Source organism: Lissotriton helveticus, chromosome 12 (assembly GCF_964261635.1).
Source record: "Lissotriton helveticus chromosome 12, aLisHel1.1, whole genome shotgun sequence".
In the NCBI taxonomy this organism is placed as follows: Eukaryota; Metazoa; Chordata; class Amphibia; order Caudata; family Salamandridae; genus Lissotriton; species Lissotriton helveticus.
Genome location: NC_136073.1, coordinates 220,838,495 through 220,863,966, shown reverse-complemented (window position 1 = coordinate 220,863,966; position 25,472 = coordinate 220,838,495). Strand labels below are relative to the sequence as shown.

Genomic DNA, 25,472 nt, shown 5'->3' with positions numbered 1-25,472 from the left:
GACCAAACTGTGGCGGGGCCTACGCGTTTCGAATCCCACCGAATTCTTGGGGATTCTCTTCAGGGCCTGGTGTGTTCTCTAAGAGAAGAATCAAACAAAGAAGAGAAAATAAATTTTTTTTTTAAAACACATGAAATGAACAACTGTCCTCATTAAAGGAGAGACCAAACATCTGAGGAAACATTGCTGAGTGACTGGGAGAGATTATTAACTAGATCTTCAGAGGTGACATGCAGAGAAGACCCTCTAAGTAGTGACCTAGGTCATGGTTTTTTGGAAAAGAACAACGTGACTTGGGAACAATTGTGCATCGGCATTAGAAACTACCCCTAAATGCTCGTAAAAAAGTACTCACCCTAAGTATGGAATATGATTTCCTAATTTGATCGGTGTCCTGTGTAGCACGGCAGATGATGGAATTCGAACTGGGGTCTATTCGGGGATGGAAAAAAGCATTTTTTTTTTTAAAGATTCAAAACGGAAGTTACTGTGGGCGGAGACCTCGTCTAACTTTGAACATCCTTGCTATACCAGTCTTACTCACCTTACGAACTTGGAAATGGAATCTTTGTTTGTTCAAATCCTCCTTACGTTAAAGATGGGTAGGTTTCCGAAATAGAGCCTATTCAGAAATTAGAAAGAACCTTTTTAGATAACTATTAGCATTTGTAGAATCTAAAGAACCTAAAAATTGGGAGCTTGGGAGATGTCTCACCCCTATTTAACGGTTTGATTGGTTCCTGGCAGTGCTCTTTGCAACCAGACTGGAGATGCATATGAAGCGGTACTGATTCTCACAAGAATGAAAACTGGTCTAATGAACAGACTATATGTTTACAGACTCATCTATGAAACAGCAACTTGGTTACCCACAAAAACATAACTAAAACAGACAATAGGTCCAGGTCATTGTTGAGATTGCACACAACAACTTAAGACACCGAAGGGGAGACACACGGCGGGCAGGGGAGGGGGCGGAGCGGGGAGAGCGGCATGAGGGTGTGAAGCAGCCGGGGCCTTTGAAGTGAAGCTAAGCTTCACTTCAAAGGTGTGGGAGGAGTGTGGCTTTGGGAACAGATGGCGATTTGGTGATGTGCACGCGCATTTTAGGTCAATGCGCTTGCGCATTGACCTAAAAGCGCACGGGCACAGCACCAAATCGCCGCAGTTAGTTAAACTTTGTTTAAAGCCCTATAGTCTCGCTTCTCTCAATGCGCATGCGCATTGATAGGTCACGAGACCTAAAAAACATAGTAGAGTAAGCAATATTCATTGGAATCTTTGCACAGAACTGCCAGTATCCATTGCCATGGTAGACATTAAAAGACCTAGCCTTAAAAAGATGGAATATCAGAAGATGTAGTACCCGGACATGTACTCCTAAAACTTGGCAACGAATGGGAACCCAGTCAGAGGGAGCTTTGAATTGTACTGTCTGAAGAAGGCCTTGATGTCACTTCCATAGGAAACACTATAGGAAACTTCTATAGGTAGCATTATCAGAGAGTTCTGTCTATGAAGCACTTGCAAATGTTTCTCAGCATTCTAGTTAGAGGTTTATCATATCAGGGATATAGCAGGAGGAGAGTTCTCAGAAAGGTCTAGAACATGGGTACTCTCAAACATTTTCTCAGGAGCCACAAAGTTTGGTTTACTGGTGGCGGCATTGATGCTAGCACGGTGGAGGTGATGAAGGGGGAGATTAAGGGGTTGAGGGGGAGTGGGGAGGGAGGTTGAAGCAGTATAGCGGGTGTAGAGGAATTGAAGCATACATATCGTGTGGCTGAATTGCACAATGTGAAGCCAGAAATCGTTGATCAATCCTGGCTTCCCCACTTTACCAAATTGTGTGATCCTAGGCAATTGATTTAATAAAATGTAATATTGTTTCTGTGTAATAGGCACCCAGGGCACCCAAAGAGTGCATATAACAACTGACTTGCCTCTTAGTTAACTATTGGCATCGTTTTCAGGGTTGGGGGGGAAGAATGAATGTTTCTGAATCACTTACAAATCACTTAAAAAGCAAAAACTTCTCAGTGCACTGATATGTGATGTACTAAGGTGAAACGGTTCTGCGTGTTAATGAAATACACTTTTTGATTTTTGAAGAGACCTTATGAAGGTGTTCCTAACGTTAAGCCTTGTAATGTATTTATGGGGCTCGAGAGACATTCGTCTTGTGGGTGTTCCGAGGGTTCCAATGCCGTTTGTGATAGTGTCAGTGTGGCGTTCTTTTCGCTGTCAGTTGCTTCCTGGCTGGTGGAGGAAGCACCACGTTGAGAATTGTTTCTTCATTTAATAAATACTTATATGGAGAATATATAAGGCGTGTGGAGTTGATTTACAACAAATTTTGTCAACGCCTAGCCAGCACAGCATTGGGAACTCCACTCTCATCTGACATGGCTGCGAAAGAACCCAGGTGTCGAAGTCTCTTACCATTTCAGGTCAGACTGCATGGATCGGAGTACCGTGTTGAAGCGCAGTGCCTGTAGTTGTGGGTGGTTTGGTGCGTTATAGTGAGCACCATTTATTGTCTCCGCGCTTGTGGGTAAGGCAGCGCCTACTGTGAGTGAAACTGTCTGGCTGGTGTAACACGCATGTACGTGCATGCATCTTGACTAATCAGCAACTGTTATGTCCGTCAATAGCAGTAGTTGCTAGGATACCGTCTGTGTGTCCACCTATCGGTTTGATTTTGACGTCGGCTAACCCTGGCTGTAACCAAGCTTGAGGAAAACTACAGAGAGCAGTTCTTGGTGGATGCTGGTTACCAGGCAACGCTCACGCACCTTCAACTCTCGTCTCACCAGTGCCATCTCAGAAACCGGTGTTCATGTGTTGCTTGCATTTGGTGACAGCACACCTTTTAGGATGGTAATGGAGTGATAATGAAGAGCAACATTTAGTGCTTGCATCGGCATGGACCAATGTATCAATAACCAACAGCGGGATACCAAGAGCCACAGTTTACAGGCGTGAGCTCAGCATTTCGGATGGTATTGGTGTGGTAATGAAGTTTTAAAAAAAAACTTTTGCTCACGAACAGGACGGTAATGATTTGGTAATTTTTGCCCACTAACTTTATTCCAGATTTAGGAAGTGTGATTTTTCCTACTTTCTCTTTCGTTGCAGTTAAGAAGTGTATTCTTCAGGGGCTAGGAGTAACTGCAGTCATGCGGGTGTCAACGATTATCCCGTCACCAGTTTTTCTCTCCCAACATGGGGTTCCATAAGTTGAGTGGGTAGATCTATTTGATATACATCTTGAAGCTCTTGAAGGTTTGATGGGTGACCTTCCTTTCCCATCGTGCTTAATAAAGTGCCACTTTATTAAGCACGATGGGAAAGGAAGGTAGGTCATCACGTGTTTAAGTATGTACCTAAAGCTGTCAGCCATGCGGGGCGCCACGTTGAACATGTGTATGTTGAAAGAAGGAAGAGACTGTGAATGTGGTTATGAGAAGGCATAAGTTTTATACACAACCTCAACAGATAGGAGAGTCGGTGGATGAGTTGATCACAAGGTTAAGAGAACTGTCAGTCAAGCGCAAGTTTGGTGCAGTGACTAACAAGATGATCAAGGACCAGCTCATTGTGCAGTGCAGTAGCAGGAAAATGCAGGGGAGGTTGTGGGCAGCGAAGGATCCCTCTTTGAAGGTTGGAATTGAGATAGCGAAGGTGGTGGAAGAGTCTGAGTATTGCATGAAAGAGATGGAGCGGAAGGATAGCAAATCGTCTGGGGACGTGTCAGTGGTTGAGAATGATGTTGCAGCCACATGCTAGTGGTCAGCCTGGACGGGTGGTAGGCCCACCAGTAATGATAAAGCATTTAACTGTAAAAGTAACAGGTGCAGTAGTAATTATCATTCATCTGAGGCTAAGAATTGCTATGCCAAAGGGAAGGAGTGTAGGAGGTGTGGACCGAAAGGGCATTTTGCTAGAATCTGCAAGGGAAAGGACAGTATTAAGGGCAAAGTGGCTGCTGTTTTAGATAATACAGCTGGAATATGTGAACCCTTGTTGGGTGACAAGGTATATGTTACCGAATAACACAGCACGGATGTTGAGACAGCCAGGTTGAAAAAGCCCAAAGCGGAGTTGACCATTAGTAGGGGAGGTGATGGTGGATTCTGGTTTCCTGTACACAATTATTCCTAAGAGTATCTTGCTCAAGGAGTGGCTAACAGTGCACTTGTTGCCAAAACTGATATAATGTTCATGGATAGGTGTTTTAGACATGTGTATGTGGCTGAGTCTGCACCACCCATTTGGGATAGTATCACCAGTATGATCTTCACATTATCATAAATCCGTGGGCACCAAACCAAGTCATGGTTGTTGAAGACACCACTCTGGAGGACATTTTACAAGGTGCGTGTAAGGTTTGAAGGAAAGAGGTGGGTGAGTTGGAGGGATACATGCATGAGATCAAGTTTAAGCAAGGTTCTGGCCCTGTGCAGCACAAATTAAGGAGGGTACCCATAAGGGGGAGGGAAGAAGTCAAAAAAAATGTTGGAGAGTGGGGCAATTGAAACCGTTGAGGCTTCAAATTGGATTTCTCCCTTGGTCATAACTAAGAAGAAGGACAGGATGTTAAGGTTTTGCGTGGACTTACAAGACTCTACCAGAACATCGTATCTGAAAATGTCTCAATGCCCAACGTTAACAAGCTGATTTTACTGCTTAAAGGAGGTAAATATTTTTCCAAACTTGATCTCAGGCATGCATACTACCAAATGCTTCTCCACAAACAGTCTGTAAGCGCCGCAGTAGCCCTGGGGGCAGAAGTGAATGCAGGACACGCACGGTATAGGTTTTTCTGAACCTTTATTTTCCTGTGAGGCAATAGTTTGCTGGAGCTTTGTTTTCTCAGTCCTATATAACCAAAAAAATACAGGAATGGACAGAGTATTGATGCACCGTCAATAAAACAAATAAGAAACAGCTGGGGAATCCTCTTCTCCTACTTGACCGTCTTCTTTGGCTCCAGAGATTTGGTACCGGAAAAGGCCGCTAGCGCCGTGTGATCCCTCAGCCCGGGCAGTCCAAAAAAAAGGGAGAAAACATACAAAACTGGGGATTAGCTCAGAGTTCTCTTTTGTTACTGCTTAATGCCACCACCATCACCAGGGCGCCGTGCGAGGGGGGAAATAAAACCGGGGAGTAGCTTGCCGGTGCCCTGTGTCGGGGAAGTGCACACACAAAACCACGCGTGCCCTAATTTCCGGTGCCGCCCCAGCCCCACCAAAACGATCCCTTTAAAGCAACTTGCCTTGAGCCACGACCCGGGATCAGGGCCGTGGCGCTGGGACCCGGGGCGTCCTCTCCTTTTCCTGGGCCGCCGGAATTGTCCGCAATATTGAATTGTCTGTCTGAGTCCGGGATGACGTTAAGGCAAGAAAAATTAGAATTTTTAGTGGAACAAATTGAGTACCATGACACATTCTGTCTGCTGATGGTGTAAGACCCAAAAACGACCTGCTATCCTCTATCAGGTCTGTGCTGTCACCCAGGGACCAGTAGCAATTGTGCACTTTCCTATGATTGATAGAGTACTATTCAAAAAAATTCAGAAATTTTGCCAGCAAGACAGAATGTTTAAAAAGGAGTGTGTTTTTCAAAGATGAGGTGTGCAATGCCCATATTTTGGTTCCTTTTGGTACAAGGAACAAAACTATAGTCACTATAGATGTGATTGCAACAGGTATCCATGCAGTGTTGCCTCAAATGCATGGCGCCACAGAGAAAACTGTTGTGTTCGCATCGCGCACCTTGACAGATACTGAGCACCATTATGCTGTTATCGAAAGGGAGGCCTTAGCAGCAGGCTGGGGCCTAGAATATTTCTATACCTATGCCTGGGGTGGCTATATCACTCTGCGTTCTGATTACAAACGGCTGTTGAAAATTTTACTTCCAAGGGGTACGAGAAAAGGGCCAACTGAGCACTAAGGTGTGGAGTACAAAGTAAATCAGTTCTTTTGTGTACAGGGGAGTAGAAAGAGTATTCAAGGTCTGATGGATGTGTGAGCCACTAGACATCCTGTAGATGCATGTGGGTCACCCATCGACAGATGTGCCAAGCAGCACGTTCAGATAGTATCGCTCTGAGCGGGTTTGTACAGTGATCCAAGATCCCGTCCAGGATCCAATTAAAATCACCACCCCAGAAGGCGGGAGAGGATGGGACGCGAAAGAGTGCTGGGGTTACAGTATCAAGGAACTCACACTGGCGGACTTTGGGGGCATATATCGCAACAAGTGCCAGGGGGTACCGTCCAATTGACCCTTCAGCTCTACAAATCTGCCCTCTGTGTCTAATTTCTGAGTAGCCACAACATATGGTACTTCCGGTGCTATCCAAATGAGAACCCCTCTGGCAAAGGAAGAGGTTGTGGTGCTGTGTACCTGTCCCAGCCATTGTGCTTGCAGTTTGTGTAATTCAATGGTGGTGAGATGTTTTTCCTGAAGCATTGCTGTGTGGACATGTCTCTTGAGATAAGCATATATACGATGGCGTTTTGTTGGTGTGGCCATGCCCAGTACTTTCCAAGTCATGATATGATATTGGGGAACATGCATGTACATCTGTGTGTTAGGCATGTGTGGTCTACCATGGGTCAATGGGGAAGAGATCCTCAACACACTGGCCAACCCACCTGCCCGCCTGGGAATATCTGGGTAGTATGTGGTAAATTCACTACATGTCGGTGAATGTTAAGGATCAAACTGGACACTAGTAGAGCAGCTCGTGAGGACATAAGTTATGTGAAAACATAACCCACCCCACCAGGACAGTCTCTCTGGCCCGTACAGTTAAACATCCCTAATCCGGTCAACAGAGGCAATAAGAAATATAACAAGCATTGGAAATGCAATAGGGCTCGCATTAGGAAAGTTTGAGCTATTGGTCTTATAAATGAATTTTTTTTTATTTATGTGTTATTTTTTTGAAATGGCTAAATTAATAGCTTTGTCATTTACAATGCCAATAGTTATAACTTTCGCAAATGTGACCCCTATAGCATTTGTAATGCCACATGTTTTGTCCACCTAGTGACACAAGACCATTGCTGAAGAATTCTCCGGCTCCAGGCTAGCGCCTTGGGATATTCGAACAGTGATGATTCTGCAGTAAGATAGAAGTAGTCTTCAGAATATTACAAAGATGTATGTTTCAATGGCATATGTTTGTTAGAAGAAACCGAGCTGTGTCCATCCTGAAATCATTTGGTGTTACAACCCCTCTCCTGGCTGACTGGATGTTATTGGCTACAAATCAAGTCACACTCTGGCGCTCTGCCTCATTGTATTGCTGAACGCATTCAGAATACAACAGAACGCATTTTAAAATATAGGAAGACTGCTGAAAACTATAAATGAGTGCAACCGCCGCTCTCTTACGGTTTTTCTACAAATAATATTAAGAAACGATTCGTTATGCTATATTTTACGAACTCGTATTTGTTGCATGGCACGAACTAGAAGGATACTTTTCTTATAATGTTTTTAATGAGCAGAGAAGCCTGCACGTGTGGTACCAGCAATGGGTGCAGTGCCAGGCCTCTCTTGTGTAAGCGGCTGCGTGTCCTTCCCCGTCCCTGTGCAAAGCAGCAGTTGTATATCGCTGCTCGCGGCTCGGGACACTTTGATTAATCACCCCTCTCACGTCTAAGCGTTGCTGTTGCTCCCGGCGACCACAGTTTGGCCTCAGGAAACTGGAGGGTGTGAGGGCAGGCAGGGTAATTTAAGACCTGCACGGTGCGCATGAGCACTGCAGGAACAGCGTTAGACACCCTTTAATCTCTGATGCAGCTGTGGCGGGCAGGGAGAAAGAAAGGCTTGGGGGGGGGGAGGAGGATAGACAGACAGCAGGCTCTGGGCATGGGAGACTGCTTGACAATCTCGCACTGCACCTCTACCCCTAGCACACTGAGATTGAGTAATGTACACGAGACTCGTTAGGAGCAGAAAAGTGCGCTCTATCACTACTTTAAAATGGGTTCATATTGAACTGAAGAGGGTGAATATCTGCGATCAAATTTGGATACACCATGAAACTTTTTACACGTGTATGAATTCTTCAATTCACTCTTCGTCCTCCATTAGCAATGTGCTAGCAATACAAAAGAGTTTTAAATTATACAGATAAAACAGTTCCGCTTGTAGCTTCCTGCAAAACAAGCAAAAATAAAAGGAGACACGGCCTGAAAGTAAACTGAAAGTACGGCCGGCCGGCCGTGAATAATTAGGGGGTGAGCGCACGCTGAGAAGCTGCCTTTGATGTGGTAATGCGAGGCAGGCAGGCAGGCGGCTGGTGGCATTGTGCACGCGCTTTTTAGGGCTTGCGCTTGCGCAATGACCTAAAAAGCACATGCACTTCAAGGAATCGCCAGTCGAATCGTGCTTAGTTAAAGCCTGGATAAGCCTCTATAGAGCTTCGCCAGCTATGCGCTATGCGCATCAGCAGGCGAGCCCTAAAAACAATCTAGCTGTGAAACATAGAGTCCACTTAGGAGCCTGTGGGAGGCATGACTTTGGAGTGGAGAGTGAAGGTGGCACTGGTGCTGTAATAGTAATGTCCAGTAGAGCAATAGTGTGGGCATCTCACGATACCATGGTCCATGGTGTGCTACTTACAAGTCAGCAGCAAGCGATGGGGGGGGGCGGGTACTAACCATTACTGGGTCGTTGTCTTATGCCCATAACTATACTCACAGATCATCTGCTGACCTGGGAGTCACCTTCGGTTCACAGTGAACCCCGCCTGATGAAAAGTGAGAGCCACTCGAGTCCGATACCAACTCTGGAGGGTGACTTCCCAGCAGGGGGCAAAAGGGTTTGTGCTGTGGAGGGTGACCTCTGTCACCACTCGGGCCTGCTCCTCCGCCGACTGTACTTTAGAAGTTCATGCTCTCGGGGGCGGAATCTGGCCGTCGTGGCTTGGGATCAAGCCAGTTATCGTCAGGTTCGCACAAGGGACTATGATTTCAGCAAATCCTTTGCGTGGAGCCATGTCCAGGCGTCACCTGGGGATTGGAAGATGTCGGTCGAGAGTCCATCTATAACACACAACTTAGCTGGGAATCGGAATACATACTTGAAGTCCAGTTCTTGAAGGTGTTGTTTGGCAATCTGGAACAATCTGGGAAGCCGTTGCACTTCCAGTGTGAAGTCAGGTTAGGTTGAGATCTGAGCATTTTTATAGATCCACAAGCCTTTTGTGCAGAAGCAGGTCACAATCCTGGTAGTTGAGGAGATGCTCTATGATGGGGCGAGGGGAGCACCTGTATGTAAGGTGCGCTCTCTCAATCGAAAAAAAGTTTGGTGCCTTGTCATCACATTTTTTTTTCACCAGCCAGTCATCTAGGAACAGTTCCATGCTGGGGCCCTCCAATCGTTCTGGGAAACCCAGCAGGCAGATGTTGTTGCGCCTAAACCTGCCCTCTCCATCTTCCGCTCTATGTTGTAAGAGAGTGATTTGCGCTTCCATCTTCTTTAAGCGTTCTTGCAGATCTTTGTTGGAGGAGTGTAGGACTGTCAGCGCAGATTTGGTCTCGTCCACTCAGTCCGTCAGTTTACGATCGTCGGTGCGCAGTAGGTTCACCTCTACAGAGACTGAGTCAATGCGAGCCTCCAAGGAGGTCTTTGTGTCCTGGATGGCTTTGAGCACCTTTTTAAATTGCGTAGAGTGAGCCTGGAAAATCTGTTCTAGGTGTTGAAGGCTACTGAGGGTTTTGTCTTCGTGTGTCCGGTCTATTTCGGTGGCCTCGACCAACGTGTGTTGTGGTTTGGTGAGTTTAGGTTTCGCCATGGCAATGAGGCGGTGCTACCACCCAGGCGGGCCACTGTTGATAATGCCCACTGTGGTGGGTCTAACTGGATCCCTGGAGATGCAGGTAACAAGCGGTTTCAGCCAAGGGACAAGGAAGGGTCGTACAGGATGTTATGGAGAGTTGCAGAAGGCTGACCAAGTGCCAACCCAGCCGTTAGGGATGTAGAAAAATTGTGTGTGGATGGTGCAGGTCGACCCGCTGGCGGGGAGGCATGCAGGCATCAGCGGACAGGAGGACAGCCTCCGCGCCCGAGGTAGCAGGGGCCCAAGTAGTAAAAGCTGTCGCACTTTTTAGCGGGCAATTGGGTGCAGCAATTCCCCCCCCTCCCCCAGTAAACCAGTTCCCCGCGCATCAGCACCTACCAGCAGTCCATTGTAGAGATCTCTGGATCGGAGACTTCCCAGTGTCCCACAAGGTCGCAGGTCCTATCGGTGCGATAATTCCAGGCCTGCAGAAGGGGTGAGGTTCTACAGATCTCAGTCACCCTATGGAGGTGTGCAAAGTGGGGTGGTTGCAGGCACAGCTGTCAGACAAGACTGTGGGCGCTCCCCCATGAAACAGGATTGATGTAGGGCCCCAGGTTGGAGGGACCGACTGAGCCGTTCCTGCAGTCAGGATCTGATGTGGTAATAGGAACATTGAGCACCAACCTGACAAGTTAATGAGGGAGGCACAAGGCAGCAGAAACTCCAATATCCGCCGGATATCCGAGCAGTCGTCCTCCTCACCACTCTTCACCATGGCTCTCTGGGTCTGCCAGTCCAGGAGGGGGGAGGGAAACTGCAGTCCGCAACGTAGCACCGCGAGGCTGGCCGCTGTCTATGGCCAGAAGAAGATAGCCTGCAGATGTACCCATGTCTTACCTGAAATGCAGGGAGAACAGGGTTATTACAGGGCCGCCCACCACACGGCCTCAATCGCTGGGCAGCGGCGGGCACCACCATCTGGTGCTGGCTGTAGATGAGGACTGTCCCACAGCCAGTTAGGGTCGTCTAGGCCCGAGCGTTGTAGCAGGAAACTGGTGGCTGTGGGCTTTGAATCACCTGTCCCGCCCCATCGGCTCACCGCAATCACAGGCAGAGGTCGTAGAGGAGGCTATTCCACTCGTGTGGGGGCCCTGCGGTGGGCGAGTCCAGCAGTCGCAGGCACCCATTCCAGCCGGACAGGCCGCCAAGAACAGGAGCAGGACGTTCCAGCGAAGCACCTGGCAGCACCCGTGGGACACGGCATAGTGTCAGCAGCGTACCAATGCCGTCTACGCCACTGGCAGTTCCCGCAAAGCCCAAGAACCTGGCGGCTGCAAAAGTCCACGCTGTCAACGCTGATTGTCTCCTGGATTGATGCAGCGCCTGCGGCTCTCAGGTAGGCCCTCCTATGCTACCAGGCGGCAAGGTTCCTCACTTTTTCCAGGAGCCTTCGTCAGACGGGCCGTGACATCAACAGACACTGGTCCATACTCAATACAGGAAACTTCAAATGGGACAAACCCCTCTTTTCATACAGAAAAGGACGGAGCCTAAAAGACAGCCTGGTCAACACCACACCCAAGTTAACAACTCCCAACAAAAATCCTAGCCTAACGCAAATATGGGGGCTCCCCCCAGTGACAGGACACTCCAAGTGTGGTGACTGCAGCGTATGCCACCTCACAGAAAACACCAAATCCCTCAACTTGGAAGAAGAAAAAACCTGGGAACAGCGATCACACACCAATTGTAATAGCACCAATGTGGTGTATATGATCAAATGTGTATGTGGAATACCCTACATAGGTATGACAACGCGCAAAGTGAAGCAACGTATAAGCGAACATCGGAGTACGATACGTTGAAAGAAGAACATCACCAAACTCACAGACCATTTTCTGACAGCGCACCATACACCAAACGACATGCAATGGACAGTCATAGAACAGGTACAACCAGGTCCGAATTCACAGAACCGCCTATTTGAAAAAGAACAGAGATGGATCTATAGGCTTTCGACACACAAGGTAGGCCTGAATGACAATGTCCCATGGGCTACTATTCTTAAATGAGTACCAGCCAAAAAATCGCACCTGAAAGTTTTGGCACTAACTCTCCATAATTTGTATCTTTTTGGTACAAACCACACCCACACAGATCTTCACGCAACTGTGCCCAGACACAAGTGAACCCAACCCACTGTCACTCTGTTTGCTGACTTGAATAAGGACACGCCACCAAGCAACCCTGTCACTGATTGCTATATCTGGCCCTACTAACAACATAGGGTAGCCCACCCTCTATCACTGGCCCATTAAGACAATGTGGTTTATTCTAAAATACTCCCAAGCAATACCAGTGATCTAGGGACCCATTTAGATTATGTGCAAGTTTGCCCATAGTTACTTATTTTAACATCATCATAGGGTTCACGTTAAACACTCCTTAATAGGTCAGCAGCAAACAACCAATAATCTCCCGTGGGATAACATAACACGTCATGACTTGTGATCACACAACTAGTTTTGCCCCCAGAAGAACCCGCTACTTGACATGATCACGCTGCTCCCATACGGACCGCAGCTAGCGTCACATTTCAGCACAGTTGCTCTGACAACACCCGTTTGAATAACATCTATTTTGGCCGTACTCGGCACCCTTAGCTAGCGGCATACACCCGTTTCCCTAGCAACAACCACGTGACCACCACCTGTCCCCGCCCTACACGGAAGCCGGTTCCGTACTTATAATCACACAAGACACGGCGGCTTTGTAGCAGGGCAGCGGAGGACAGACATAGGTAATCGGCCTTTCCACCACGAGATAACTGTAAGTAGATCAGTTTTCCTTTACAGGACCTGAGACCACCACGGAGCCAAACCTCTTTTTCTACCGCATACCGCGGCGGGCCTCAAACCATTTCCCTCTCGATATTAGTTAACTCCATGTCTCCACAGAATATGTTACACTAGTGGGGACAACTCCTCCAGCCCTCCGATGAAAAAAGACACGTGAATAGCAGTAAGCCTTGAACCTACAACCATCTATGTTTGTGTGTTCTTTACGTTTTTTATCAGTTAGTCCATGTAAGTCCTGTGTAAGAATACGGATAATCCACGCACTCCTAAATAACCTTTTTTACCGCTACCACAATAACGGATGAGCGAGATTGCGATATCACTTCACCATAATGGTAGGATATGTACGCAAGACTTTATAAATGTAGCGAATGGCAGCAAGCACGCTGCCGTGAAACACGCACCTTTTGATAAGTATGCGTGACTCAGTACAACAACAATCCCACAGCAGGCCTTGTCACGTCGTGATCATTTTCACCATGATACCCACAATATTTTCCTAATGAGAATGGCATTGAGTAAAACCACGACACCGCACAACGTAACAGGCATGTAACATAGTTCACGTCTGATTGATGTCTGTTTGTTTTTTCTTCTTCCTCCCACAGGTCTTTTTTACTTTTCCTAGACTCACCCAACGAGGATAGTCTTTTTACCAGTTAGCGATTTTTGCTAAATTTGGTCACAGAGAACGAGGATTGGGTGTGCCTTTTAGGGGGCATATACCGTCCAGCTCCCTGTCACAACGGTCCTGATGAAAACCTGGTATATCTCATCTTTGGTTGAAACATGTAGACCAGTACACATATAAGAGATACTTTTGGTCTTAATATACCCTCATAGTATCTCGTCCCACTCTTTTTAATATTGTCCAGTTACTTGTAAATAAAATGTATCTTCCCCCCAAGTTAAACCAGGACAATTTTTAACACACCTTTTTTTCTGCACTTACACTCACAACCTGCTCCACTGTAATCCAGGTGTTGTAGCACACCCTGGCGACGCTAGGGTGGACCCCGATGATGAAGCATGTCACCACTAGGCTGGTGAGTGAGGGGTTTTTATCAAAAGGATACATTTTTCCTTTTGGTAATTTACCATTACATTAGGAATCTCCTCAGAATTTCCAATGATGGTACTCCTCTCTTTGTTTATCTAATCCTTCCACAGGGGAACAGGAGTACTCTCCGTTCATTTCTTGTGAACACTATCCCTTGCTCTCCCCTTTGTTAACATATTTGGTAGTTGAAAACGCTCAGTACGTCGAAGACACAGCCTGGTGAGTCTCTGTATATTTTACTACACAAAAATAACCATGTGTATACGACATAGTAGCAACTGATACACTTATTAGTGTATTTAATACGGTTCTTAAAATACCAAAGATTGATTTAAAACCCACAGTGAGTCATAGTTATGCTTTGTAGGTTCTAGGCAGCACATTGCCGCAGTCAAGTAAACTCACCAAGTTATTTTATCAAGATTGTAACGCATGGCCTGCAGATTACACGTGTATTTTTGCAGTAAGAGCATTAAGAAACTGAGTTTGCCTATTTTCACTCCCTGCTGCATTTTTTTTTTTTACTGTTTTATGGATTATGTACAGTATTTTAAGATGTGAATTATCATATTTTTGATCGATTGAATAAATATATATATTTTCGCTCCCATTTTTTCCAAGCACCTATAAAGTACACTGTTCCTCCACATGTGGGCAATTTACTCCTGAGAAGTAGCTCGCTGTTAAGAGAGTCTCATCACAAAGGGGGAAAGGGGTGGGCAGTCTATCTTGATCTAGCGTGTATGGCCTTTCATGATTGCCCATAGAGCAGTGTAGTAGCCCATACTGACAAACCGTGCAATGAACCTTATCTTAAAGTATTTAAGCTTGGGATGTGTAATACCTTAGCAGAGTTCCTGTACAAAACTGGATCCTCTTTTTAGTCATGTCTTTTGTGCACAGGGTTGTGTATTTCACTCTGTATTGAAAAAACGTCCACTAGGTTGCAGGATTCAATGACACCTTTTGACTTTTCTATCCCATTCACATTTCTGCTTCCTTGATGTCAGTTACATAGGTCTCCTTTTGTTTGTAACTTCCCCCCAGTGACTTAATTAGCAATACATAATAACCTTTAAATTTGAAATTTTAAAGTTGTGCAACCCTCTTTAATTGAGCTCTAGATCAAAGAGCTACGTGGTTATTTTCAACAGCTCTATGGTGACTAACTTGCTTTTAGCACCATGCACTAGATTACATTCTAATTGTTGAGGCTTGGTTACGCACTGCGCCTAGGTGGTGGCAGTATAGCTGTGATTAATATTCCTTTATTTTATATTGCTTTAGTTTGTAGAAGGTTTGAATTATGAAACCTATGACAGTTAAGCTGGGGATCGTCCCCTTACACTAACTTACAAATTGTTATTTTCAACTTCTGCAATATTTTGGAGCACATTTGGAATATTATTTGGTGTAGAAAAAGGTTCCAGCTTTATCTGTTACAAAACGGCAGTGAATATAAGATTTTTCGTGTCACTCTTAAACTAAGTGCAATTTCTGGACACACAATAATACTATTAGTATTGCATGTATTAAAAGTTGGTGGTTTTTGCTTTCAGCGAAAAAGATACAAATGCAGTAAAATAAGTCGGCTCACCTTTCTGGGAAAAATAAGTGAAATTGGAGAGGCAAGTTCCTTCAGCAAGTTAGTACCTTCCAGTGAGCAGGCTTCTCTTGGCTCCAGATCACCTAGCTCTCTTTAAGCTAGTTTGTCCAGCTGACACACAAAAGAGGGATCCGCTCATGTGTATTTATAACATAGAGATGCTACAATGTGATTAGTCCCGAAGATGCCACCTACAATCCATTTTGGTAAGGTTATTTTAAAATTTCATTTGCTTGCAAGGCAATTTATAAAAATGTCCTAGGTGCTAGAAAATGAAAAGCATTATGTACAAAGAGTGACAGAAAGCAAGAGGAAAGTCACAGTATTTTTTAGTTTGGATCTTATTATTATTAAGATCTAAACAAGCAAACAAAAGCTTATGTGAACATCTTGGAATATTTCTTATGTAGAAGTTAATTTCCTATTATCTGAGACACACATGCGACCCAACAAAGTAATGTTTCAATCAAAACAATTATCATACAGTACCATAAATAGAAATGTAATATTTTTTTATTTCTCCTCGTGTTCTAGTTCGTTGGTTTTAGCTAATACATTTGCTAAGTTTAGTAGGAAGAGTCACAACAACCTTCTGGGATGGAAAATATAGGATACAAAATCAAAGACCGTGGATAGAAAACAAAAGTAAGGCGGCAACAATAAAAGACTAATGTAGAGAGCGAGAGAGGGCGCAGAGATTTAGTTTTACAAAAATGGAAAATCTACTTTCCCAGCATGGAATGTGTCAGTCACACTCCAAGGGTTAAGACGAACATATTAACAGGTAGCAAGCATTACCATCATTGAACTATAATAAAGATCTTCTGTTAATCCAGCACATAGGGCCAGCTAATTATTGATGATATCTTTGTTCCTTAGCTTAATATTGCCACATGCCCTCATATAATCAATGCAGGTGCATCATGTGCCACAAACGTTTGCGTGCTAGTTTCCAGTTTTCTCTGATCTCCGACAACACCACTGCGGGCTTCAGCCCTAGAAGCAGTACAATACAGAGCAAAACAAACATTCACCCCCAGTCAATAGATTGGTTTAAATCCATCTTTTGTTTGCTCACCATGCCAACCGTTTTACACCCATATGCAAATCAGTCTTGACCCTGTGCCTCATGGGAACAGTCCAGCCTGAACTGCAAAGCCAGGTCCTCCCTGGACCGGAAACAAGCATCTTGGGACCGGCTTCGGGGCATCACCCCTCATCAGCCAGGCTAACTTGAATCCCGTCTTGCGAGAAAGCAAAAGACACACAGATGATGGACGGAATGCAGAGCAAATCTAACATTCACCTCCAGTCAATAGATCTTAGTTAAATCCATCGTTCTTTTGCTCACCATGCCTCACCAGTTTAGACCCAGCCATATGCAAATCAGTCTTGACCCTGTGACTCATGGGAACAGTCCAGCCAGAACCGCCAGCCAGGTCCTCCCTTGACTCGAAACAAGCATCCTGGGACGGGTTTCAGGGCATCACCCCTCCTCAGCCAGGCTAGCTTGAATCCAGTGACCTAGTGAGCCTGGGACCAAGTAGGCTGGGTATACCAGACGTTGGTCCCCCGTTTTCCTTGCCACTGGAGTCAAGGTAGTCTGGTGACACCCTGAAACTGGTCCTAGGATGCTTTTTTTCAAGTCCAGGGAGGACCTGGACGGGCAGTTCGGGCTGGACTGTTCCCATAGGGAGCAGGGTCAAGACTGATTTGTATATGGCTGAGGTCAAACTGTAATGGCATGGGGAGCAAAAAAACGATGGATTTAGGCTCAGATCTCTGAATGTAGGACATTGTTATGCATTCTGTCCATCAGTTTTACTTTTTGCTGCATACATATAGCACCTACCAGGATTAGAAGAGCCTAAGCTGGGGTGGGACAGAAAGAACTATTTTCAGACCATTCTCTGTGAGTGTGGAGAAGGTGCGCAATGTGTTCTTGTTTTTCACTTACGAGGTTTGGAAGAGAAACACAACAGCTGGACTAAAAGAGCATTGGCAGAATTCAGTCCGGCACTGTGAATCTCTGACAGTGCTTAAGATGAGTCTTGTGTTAAACAAGCATTTGCAATGCAATAGGTCTCGCATTTACGCAAGTTTGAGCTATTTACATTGTAAATGACATTACCTTTTATTTTTGTTTTCGTTTTTAAAACATAAATAAAAGGCATTGTCATTTACAATGCCAATACCTTAAACTCGCGTACATGCGAGACCTATTGCATTCCAAATGCTTGTTTTCTTTTAATGCACGTTTTTGCCCCAGTGTGGTGTTGGCTCCAGTAACTGTATTGGATACATTATAGTGACCTATATCCGATATTATGCGGTTAAATACGTTGACATCTGCAGGGTATACGTACGGCTAAATGTATCTGTTTAAATATATTTATTGTCTTAATACTGTTAAATGAATTGGTGGAAGTAAGCTTACGCGTATAATGTGGTATTTTTTACCTAATTGATTAATTTAGGACTAAAAAAAGGCCACAGATTACTATATACAGTATTTGGGATTCAGCCAGTGATGCACAGACGTCAGAAGGTAGCTCAGGAGGTTCATGTCAACGCCCCCACTCGCCTCCCAGGTTACTGAGAGCCCACAGAATTGCAGAGGTATAGAGCCCCTATACCCAAGCACACAGCGCTTTATGTCTGCATGATCCTCAGCGCATCTCTTGTCTTTGAAGGTGAAATAGATCAGCAGGTTGCTGCACTGCTGCAGCAGCCTGTCCGCAGTTGCATCAGCAGAACTTGCCGCCGTACAATGTCTAGAGATCACTGTCTCCGTTTAAGGCTTTGGCCTTAAGGGGGAACCAGCGAGAGCTTTATAGCCACAACACATTAACACATTCTGCGCTCGGCAGACGTGAGTGAAGGGCGAGCTGCTAAAACAGGGGCTCCCAGAATGCACATGACATCATGGAACATTACGGGGGCTGCGACCAGGCAGCCTGCTCTTCCAAGACTCAGCGTTGAGGCGCTTAACCCGCAACAGAGACATGTAAGATAAGTTTCCATGATTTCTTTTCTACTGATTTTTAGATCTCAATTTAGACAAACCATCTATTTATCTGTCTCTGTTTTTCTAAAAGAAAAAAATGAAAATTGTGCTTCCTTTGTGTGATTCTGATGACTTTCAGTTGTGACTGCCAGGCCAACAGCTGTGCTCCGTTAAAGCATGGGGCATGCAAAAAAACAATGTTTCCTTAAGAAATTTAAATAGCCTGTGACACTCTGAGCTTGCACTACAATGCTGTTTTCACAGGGGCGAGTAGTTGTATTTTAAGTAACCCCAAATCCCACCACGATCCAAGTTTGAGTGCGCATTTATCGGTAAATACATGCTGACGTGTACCACCTTCAGTATTGTTTCACAAAACAGCTAAATATTTACACATGTGGACGAAAACTAATATCAACAACATTTGCTCATTGATTGGAAAGGAGGGAGGAGGATTGGAAAGGAAGAGGGGAGGGAGGAGAGAAAGGAGATGGACAGAGAAAGGAGGGGGAGGTTGGAGGAGCCCGGGTAAACACAAGACCACGAAAGGAAAACCGGGCGCGGTGCTGATAGAGCTGAGCTTTGTTAACTATGCCTGAACCTCGATGCACTCGGAAACATAAGCTGTTACTACACGCCTCCTTCAGATAAGAAATTCAGTCACAACAGCCTACAAGCAGACAATCCAGTCCGGATGGGCTGGAGGAAAAGGAGACGGGGCGGAAACAAAATAGCCTCAGTTTCAATCAGAGGCCACCATTTTAGATAAGCAATGAGGCCAGCCAATGAAAATGAGGGGCGGGGCTTCAAGTCCCCTGTTGAAATCTCCTCGATCACAATAGACCTCGCATAGCGTGCAGCGCATGCACGCAGCAACGCTAGGCGAGACCTAAAAATGGATTAGATAGACTAAGCTTCTGAACTGAAAGCAGATCATTGGATAATTGATGCTATTGTGTGGCCTTCCCAAAACTATTTATTTTGTTAATAATTTCAGCTCCATGTCAATGTTTTGTCACTTTGTTAGTATGACTCCAACTCTCAACATCATTTTAACTGTAATATGATATTTTACTCTGTTATCCTAGCTTGTTCCATCACTGAAGGGAGTTTAGATGGGGACTCAGTTTGCTAGTCAGTCGAAGTTTATGGGATGGGACGACCAGTAATTGGGATTCAGTAGCCCAGTATAATCGCAAAGGCTAAATGTGTGCATGGGTTGGTTTGTGAGCTATGTTTCCTTTAGGGTGGGCGCCTGCGTGTTCACACTCCTTTCCTTTTTTAAAGTGCAGAGGCTCTCTCTCTTGGAGCGCACATGCCGAACATGTAGAAAGAGAGATTTAAAGTACTCGTTTAAAATGAGTGACTTGAACATTTCTCTTGGTGCATGTTGGCATTCATGTTCTGTTACATTTCGCTTTTTAACTTCATGTCTTATGGTATATCTGATCATGCGATTGGTCTGACTTTGCTCCCAGAGCCTGTGTATGAGCCGAGTCCCAATAATTAATGGCGTGTAAATTATGCAACAAACATGCAAAAATATGAGATGATCTCTTCAAAATTCCAAATAGCATATTTTTTACCATATGGAAGTGTTTTACTTTAGCACATCAGAATATTTCACTGTGTTAAAAAACATTTAATAAAATTGACATTTTTAAAATATAAATTAAAAAATATTTATGCCTCCTGCCATGACAACATGCCATTAGTGAACTAAGAGGTACCGGGTTGTCATGTGCACCCTACATAAGGCCTATATTCTTATTACAGCTGGAAAAAATTCTAGTTATGTCTATTAAATCAAACACAAGATATATTTTGTACAGTACACACCCAGAGCTTACATATTTCAACATGCTCTCATATGCAGTAATGAAGAAAAAAAGAGACACAGAAATTAAATATTTGTTTAAGATAACACAATCTGGCCAAACAGGGAAGCCAATATTGAGACCAGGTTTGTTTGATTTCACATTGTGCAGTTCTGGCACTATATAGGTATCTTATTCTCTCTCCTACTCTACCTCAAGTGTTGCGGTTTGTCTTCAATTTTTGCACATGAGCTTAGAGTGTGGTGGCAGGTAGAAGCCACATGAAAGCCCTGCTCGTTTTGGTCTTGATGCACCAAGAGGACTGCAAGGTGAGCCAAAGTCAGGCATCTGGCTCAAGCCTTCCTGGGCTCGCCCACCTCTACAAAGTGTTGATTGTGAGAAAGGAAATGAAAATGTATTGTGATGGAGAGTGAAAGCATGGCCCTTTGAGGGGAAGGAGAAAATGCAGTATGGGAGAGATCATGTCCTGGAAGGGTGTGCCTTGCTTGACACTCTGGAGGAACTAATGGTTCATAGAGATGGACAGCTAATGTTATGTGAAATGGCACCCTCCCTCCTTCTGGCCAGATGTGTTCCCTCAAAGGTGATCTAAAGTGGTTATGAAATTCCGGAGAGGAGGAGGACTTTGACGCCCTTGGAACTGCCTTGCCCTCTGTATTGTGGAAAGAACTGATCGTGTTCTTGGAGCAAAAGGGCAAAGCTCACCGAAAAGAACAACTCCTTCTCTTTTGCCTCAATCCTCTTAGATTACCTCTCAGAGAGTAGAGCGAAAAAGAGCCAGGATTCTGCTAGGAGTTAGTGGAAGCCTATATATACCACAAGACTCTCCAGGATTGAGTCAGGGTAGGTTGAGATGAAGGATTATAAAGCTGGGTGACCTGATGATTCACTATCTGAGTAGAAACTTGTTTACTCCATTTGGCCAAAATGAGCGATATGAATGCCATGTTGAAAGTGAGCAGGGGATTTACAGCAGAGGAGTCCAGCTGCAGCATCTGTGTGGTTAGCTTTGTTTTCATCTAGAGGCAAAGACATTCCATAATCCTCACAATCTAACGTAGCACAGCCATGAAGGAGACAATTTCCTTCCGCGGTGCTGATGGACTCTCCAGATCTACCTCAGGAAAAGTGCCCAGGCCACTTGCTTTCTGCAGAGCCAACCTGTCCCTACCATCTGTGCTGGTGAGGAGAAAAAGATTACCTGCTTCATTGCTATCATCATGGTTGATGATATTGGCCAACTGAGTGTGTCTGAGCCAAAAATCCTTTTAAACCTGCAAAAGCACTTATCACAAGGTAAAGCCATACTCTTTACCATCAACTGTTGGGCATAAGAGTGGGACCATATCAAAATGGCCTTCACCTTTCAGAAATTTCCCACATTTTGTAACGGATCAGTGATGGTTGAGCCCCTGGCAGCAGGGCAACTGTCGAGTCAAGAAGAGGCTGAGTTGGGTTGACCAGGATCAGGGTTGAAGTGTCTGGTAGAAACCTAGTCAGTGGTCCCGAGGGCTCTTGGGACTTTCAGGCGCACCAGAGAAAGCTGGAGGATAAAAGCATAGCCTGGGTGAAAACAACAAGTTGTGAAGTGTAAGTCAGGGTTGTGGAATTTAATAAAATATCTACTTGTCCATGGGGCAGGTTGCTTCATAAATCTACTTAACCTGTAATAAAATCCACTTGCCCCTTAAGTAAGCAATCTCATTATATAAGAGCTCTGATATAGCCTCTCTGATTATGCCAGGGCTCATACCATAGTAGTGTTTGAATACATGCAATCTCTTTATCTTGCCACATTTACGCATATCTACATACTAGGGCTGAAGGTAGTGGTAAGCAATAGCTGCAGGGTTAGAACGCCCTTTTGAGTCTGTGCAAACCTACTAACTTGCATATTTTAAGGGTTTTCAACAACTCTTCTCTAATCCTTTCCCATGCTGAGAAATGTTGAAAATTTACTGACAATGGCAAATCTACACATGCAGATTTGCTCATGCTAAAATGCAGTTCACAAATATTTTCTAGTAGTACGATTTCTTGTCCTACTTTTTTTAATTCTTGGGTATTCCCGAAAGCCGTATAGCTGCACTTAATGCAAGGATATGTATACCATGGCTGCACTTTTAAGACTTTATTTAATAATTGGGTCCCTAATTAGGTCCGGCTTTAACCATGACCTTTAGTATTTATTAAAATTCCGTGTCTCTCTCTGTATCGGCTGGCTTCACCATGAGTGACAGCATTCTGCTCTTTCACAAGGAAATCTGCACACAAGGTAGTTTTGTTCAAGGCCAGTAACTACTGTGGCAGTTTGTGCTTTTTGAGACCAAAAAAAACCTATTTTTGGATTTGTCAATGCAGCTCCCACACCAATAAGGTTTTTATAAAAACCATGCCAAAACAAGTCACACATTGACAAAACTAAAAAGCTGACCACAAATTTCAAACCATCCGGCTTTGCCAATGCTTGTTTATTTTTGTTTCCCATAATGTTATTGAAACTGGTTACACTGATTTTCCATTATGAATTGTTTGGGGAAATACTAGCTTGCATCAACACATTACTAAATGATGCTGCAAAGAAATGGTACTTGAAATTTTACAGTAGTTTAGCAAAATGTTTTTTTCCTACTTTCATTTTTTTAAGAACATTTTATTTTTAAAGAAAAGAATCATCAATCTTGCTTTTAAGCTTCTGCAAATATTTGCATCAAATCTGAGAGCATTATGGGAGCTTTATACACTGCCTCATATTGCTAATCTTTGAAAACATGTGTACATATTTTTGTACCGGAACCACTTTCAGTAGCTTGCACATTTACTTAGAGCGCTCACACTAAAAATACAGGCTTTCAATTAATGAACCATAAATACATTATCATATGGGTATAAATATTACCTTAACTGCAGACAGTGCCCTTCCCCGATCCATAATGTGGTACTGCAAACTGGCAGCCAAAGGGTTTGTGCAGCAGGGGGTTGGGCCTACTTGTCCCAAGGACAAAATACACATGAAGACCTGTTTCCCTTGAGCCCGAACAATGTCCTGGGCGTCAGGCTATAGGAATTCCACATCCCTGCCTTAGAAAAGGGAATTGAATCGCTGGCAGCTGCTTTGTCCTCGAGAGATGCAACATTATTTGAGCACACACAAATGTTGGAAAATAATGCATTTCTTCACCAGGGGAACTGGTACGGACAGGCCATGGGTGTTGCTATGGGCTGAAAAATGTCACCATCATATGCAAATTTATGCATGGATGACCTTGAGCTTAAACATCTATGAACGGCTGGTCCACCATAAGCCACTGAGCACATCATCTACTGGGGTCGTAATGTTGACATCTTTGTCATTTGAGCAGGTAATGATGTACAGTTCGAAAAATTACTGAGACATTTGAACACTAAAACATACAATCTGCAGTTTACTCACAAGACACATAAGCAAGAAATAGACTTTGGAGGTAATGATTTATTTGAAAGGGAAGAAGATCATGTCAAACTGTTTAGAAAGACTACTGCATGTAATTCGATTTTTACATGCAACCAGCGCTCACCCACCCTCTCACATTATCTTGATTCCAATATGTGAGATAACACAGATCAGGAGAAACTGTAGTGAAGCCTCTCTTTCTGCACAGAACTTAAAGAATTGGAGCAACGCTTCATTTGTAGAGGATGCCCACAAAGGGTTCTGAACCAAGCTAGAAACAAAATACTTTTCACATCACAGCAGTCACTACTGAGGAACAGAGCTGTGAAATGCAAGAAACGCAAGGACAGGAAACTTACCTTTATTACCAGATATAGTGCACACAGCCATGCTATCTACAAGATTCTATATATAAACACTGGTACTTATTCAGACTGGACAAATCGGTTGCGAAATGTATTCCCAACAAACCAAAGGTCACGTACAGCAGGGCACAACTTTGAGGAACATGCTTTGCCGTAGTTATCTGAAGCTAAAAAAACAAGATAGATATCATATGTAAATTTGGAGTGCCAGGGTATATTTTTTATAAACGCCTGGCCCTCTTTCAGTGGGTAATCCTAGTCTTAATCCTAAAAATGGGAGATCAGGGTAGATGTTGAAGCTGTGGCCAAACATTGTTTTTAACAAGACCATTTGCTTTTAGGATGACCTGGAAGCTCTGATAGCACAGTTCCAGTCGCTCGATGCTGCGAAGACACAGGTGCTTGAAACGGCCTGCCCACCACCTACACCGAGGTGAGCCATTGTATATTTGATATATGATTTAGGTAAGTCTATAACTCAAATAGCAGCTTATCTAGTGTAAACCTACCTGCAAAGAAAGTGAGTGCGTTACCTTATGAGAGTTTACAGTAGGTAATCCAGCTGAAAGTAGCGCACATCCAGGAGAGTAGATGTACATCATCAAGGGCAGGTCACTATAAAGAAGCAAAATGTAATGGGGTGAGCCATAAAAAGCAGACTGAGAAAGTGAGAGAACTGTCAGAAAGGATGAGAATTGTTTTTTCCAGAGTTGACCTGACATTGGGTGATTAACTTGTCAATGAGGTGTTTCTTGAAGAGTTGACTATAGGTTTAAAGCCTTACTCTTTTACCATCTTTGATCATGTACACTTTTTAGTCTTATTAAGGAAGTCCGATTGGGAGTAAGAGCGGGACTGGCTAAACGGGACTGGCTCACTTCAGTCAAGGGTATGCCTGGTCAGCTCATCAGAGGTGGCAAGATGACTTTTTAAGGGGCCTATGACTGCTGCAAAAAGATGTAAGAAATCTACTCCTGTAGAGTTGCTTCAACATTTGTTGTAGATATTGGACTGTTAAGGTTTACAGAAAATCACACGTTTTCTCATGGAAAACGAAGCTGGTTTTACATTTCCAAGAGTACCCCAATCCCCAAAATGTACACATGAAGAATTTCTAAAACATAAAGGTGCATTTACTTATGTAACATTCTTTCATATTTGTCCTTCATATAAAACTGTGGTATTCTGCCCCATTTCTCTCCCTACAAGGGTACTTACTCCTGTCTTGGACGAGTAAGGTTGTGCGTTTCTAGAGTTGGAGATACCTGAAAAATGTAGTAGTTCTCCATTTGAAGGGCTTGACAGCCTGGCTTTTAACCGCAAACTAGTGAATTTAGCAATTCCGCATACTAGTGAAGTTTTCCCAAGTGAAAATTCCGCTAATTCTGATATTGTGAATCAAGATGTGGCATCAACCTTGATACATTTCTGGTACTTTATGTACTTGTATATGTATTACTATTTTAAACAAGCATTGGAAATGCAATAGGTCTCGCA

The 25,472-nt window shown here is 44.2% G+C and overlaps 1 protein-coding gene across 2 annotated transcripts in view; it reads left to right on the top strand.

Annotated features, from left to right (window-relative positions):
* KLHDC4 (kelch domain containing 4) overlaps positions 1-25,472 on the top strand; it is a 318,635-nt gene that overhangs the window by 14,564 nt on the left and 278,599 nt on the right. For both annotated transcript variants that reach the window (XM_078671222.1, XM_078671221.1), the window contains exon 2: positions 24,317-24,408. In XM_078671222.1, coding sequence (XP_078527348.1) covers positions 24,317-24,408 — 92 coding nt within the window. The remainder of the gene's footprint in view (positions 1-24,316; positions 24,409-25,472) is intronic.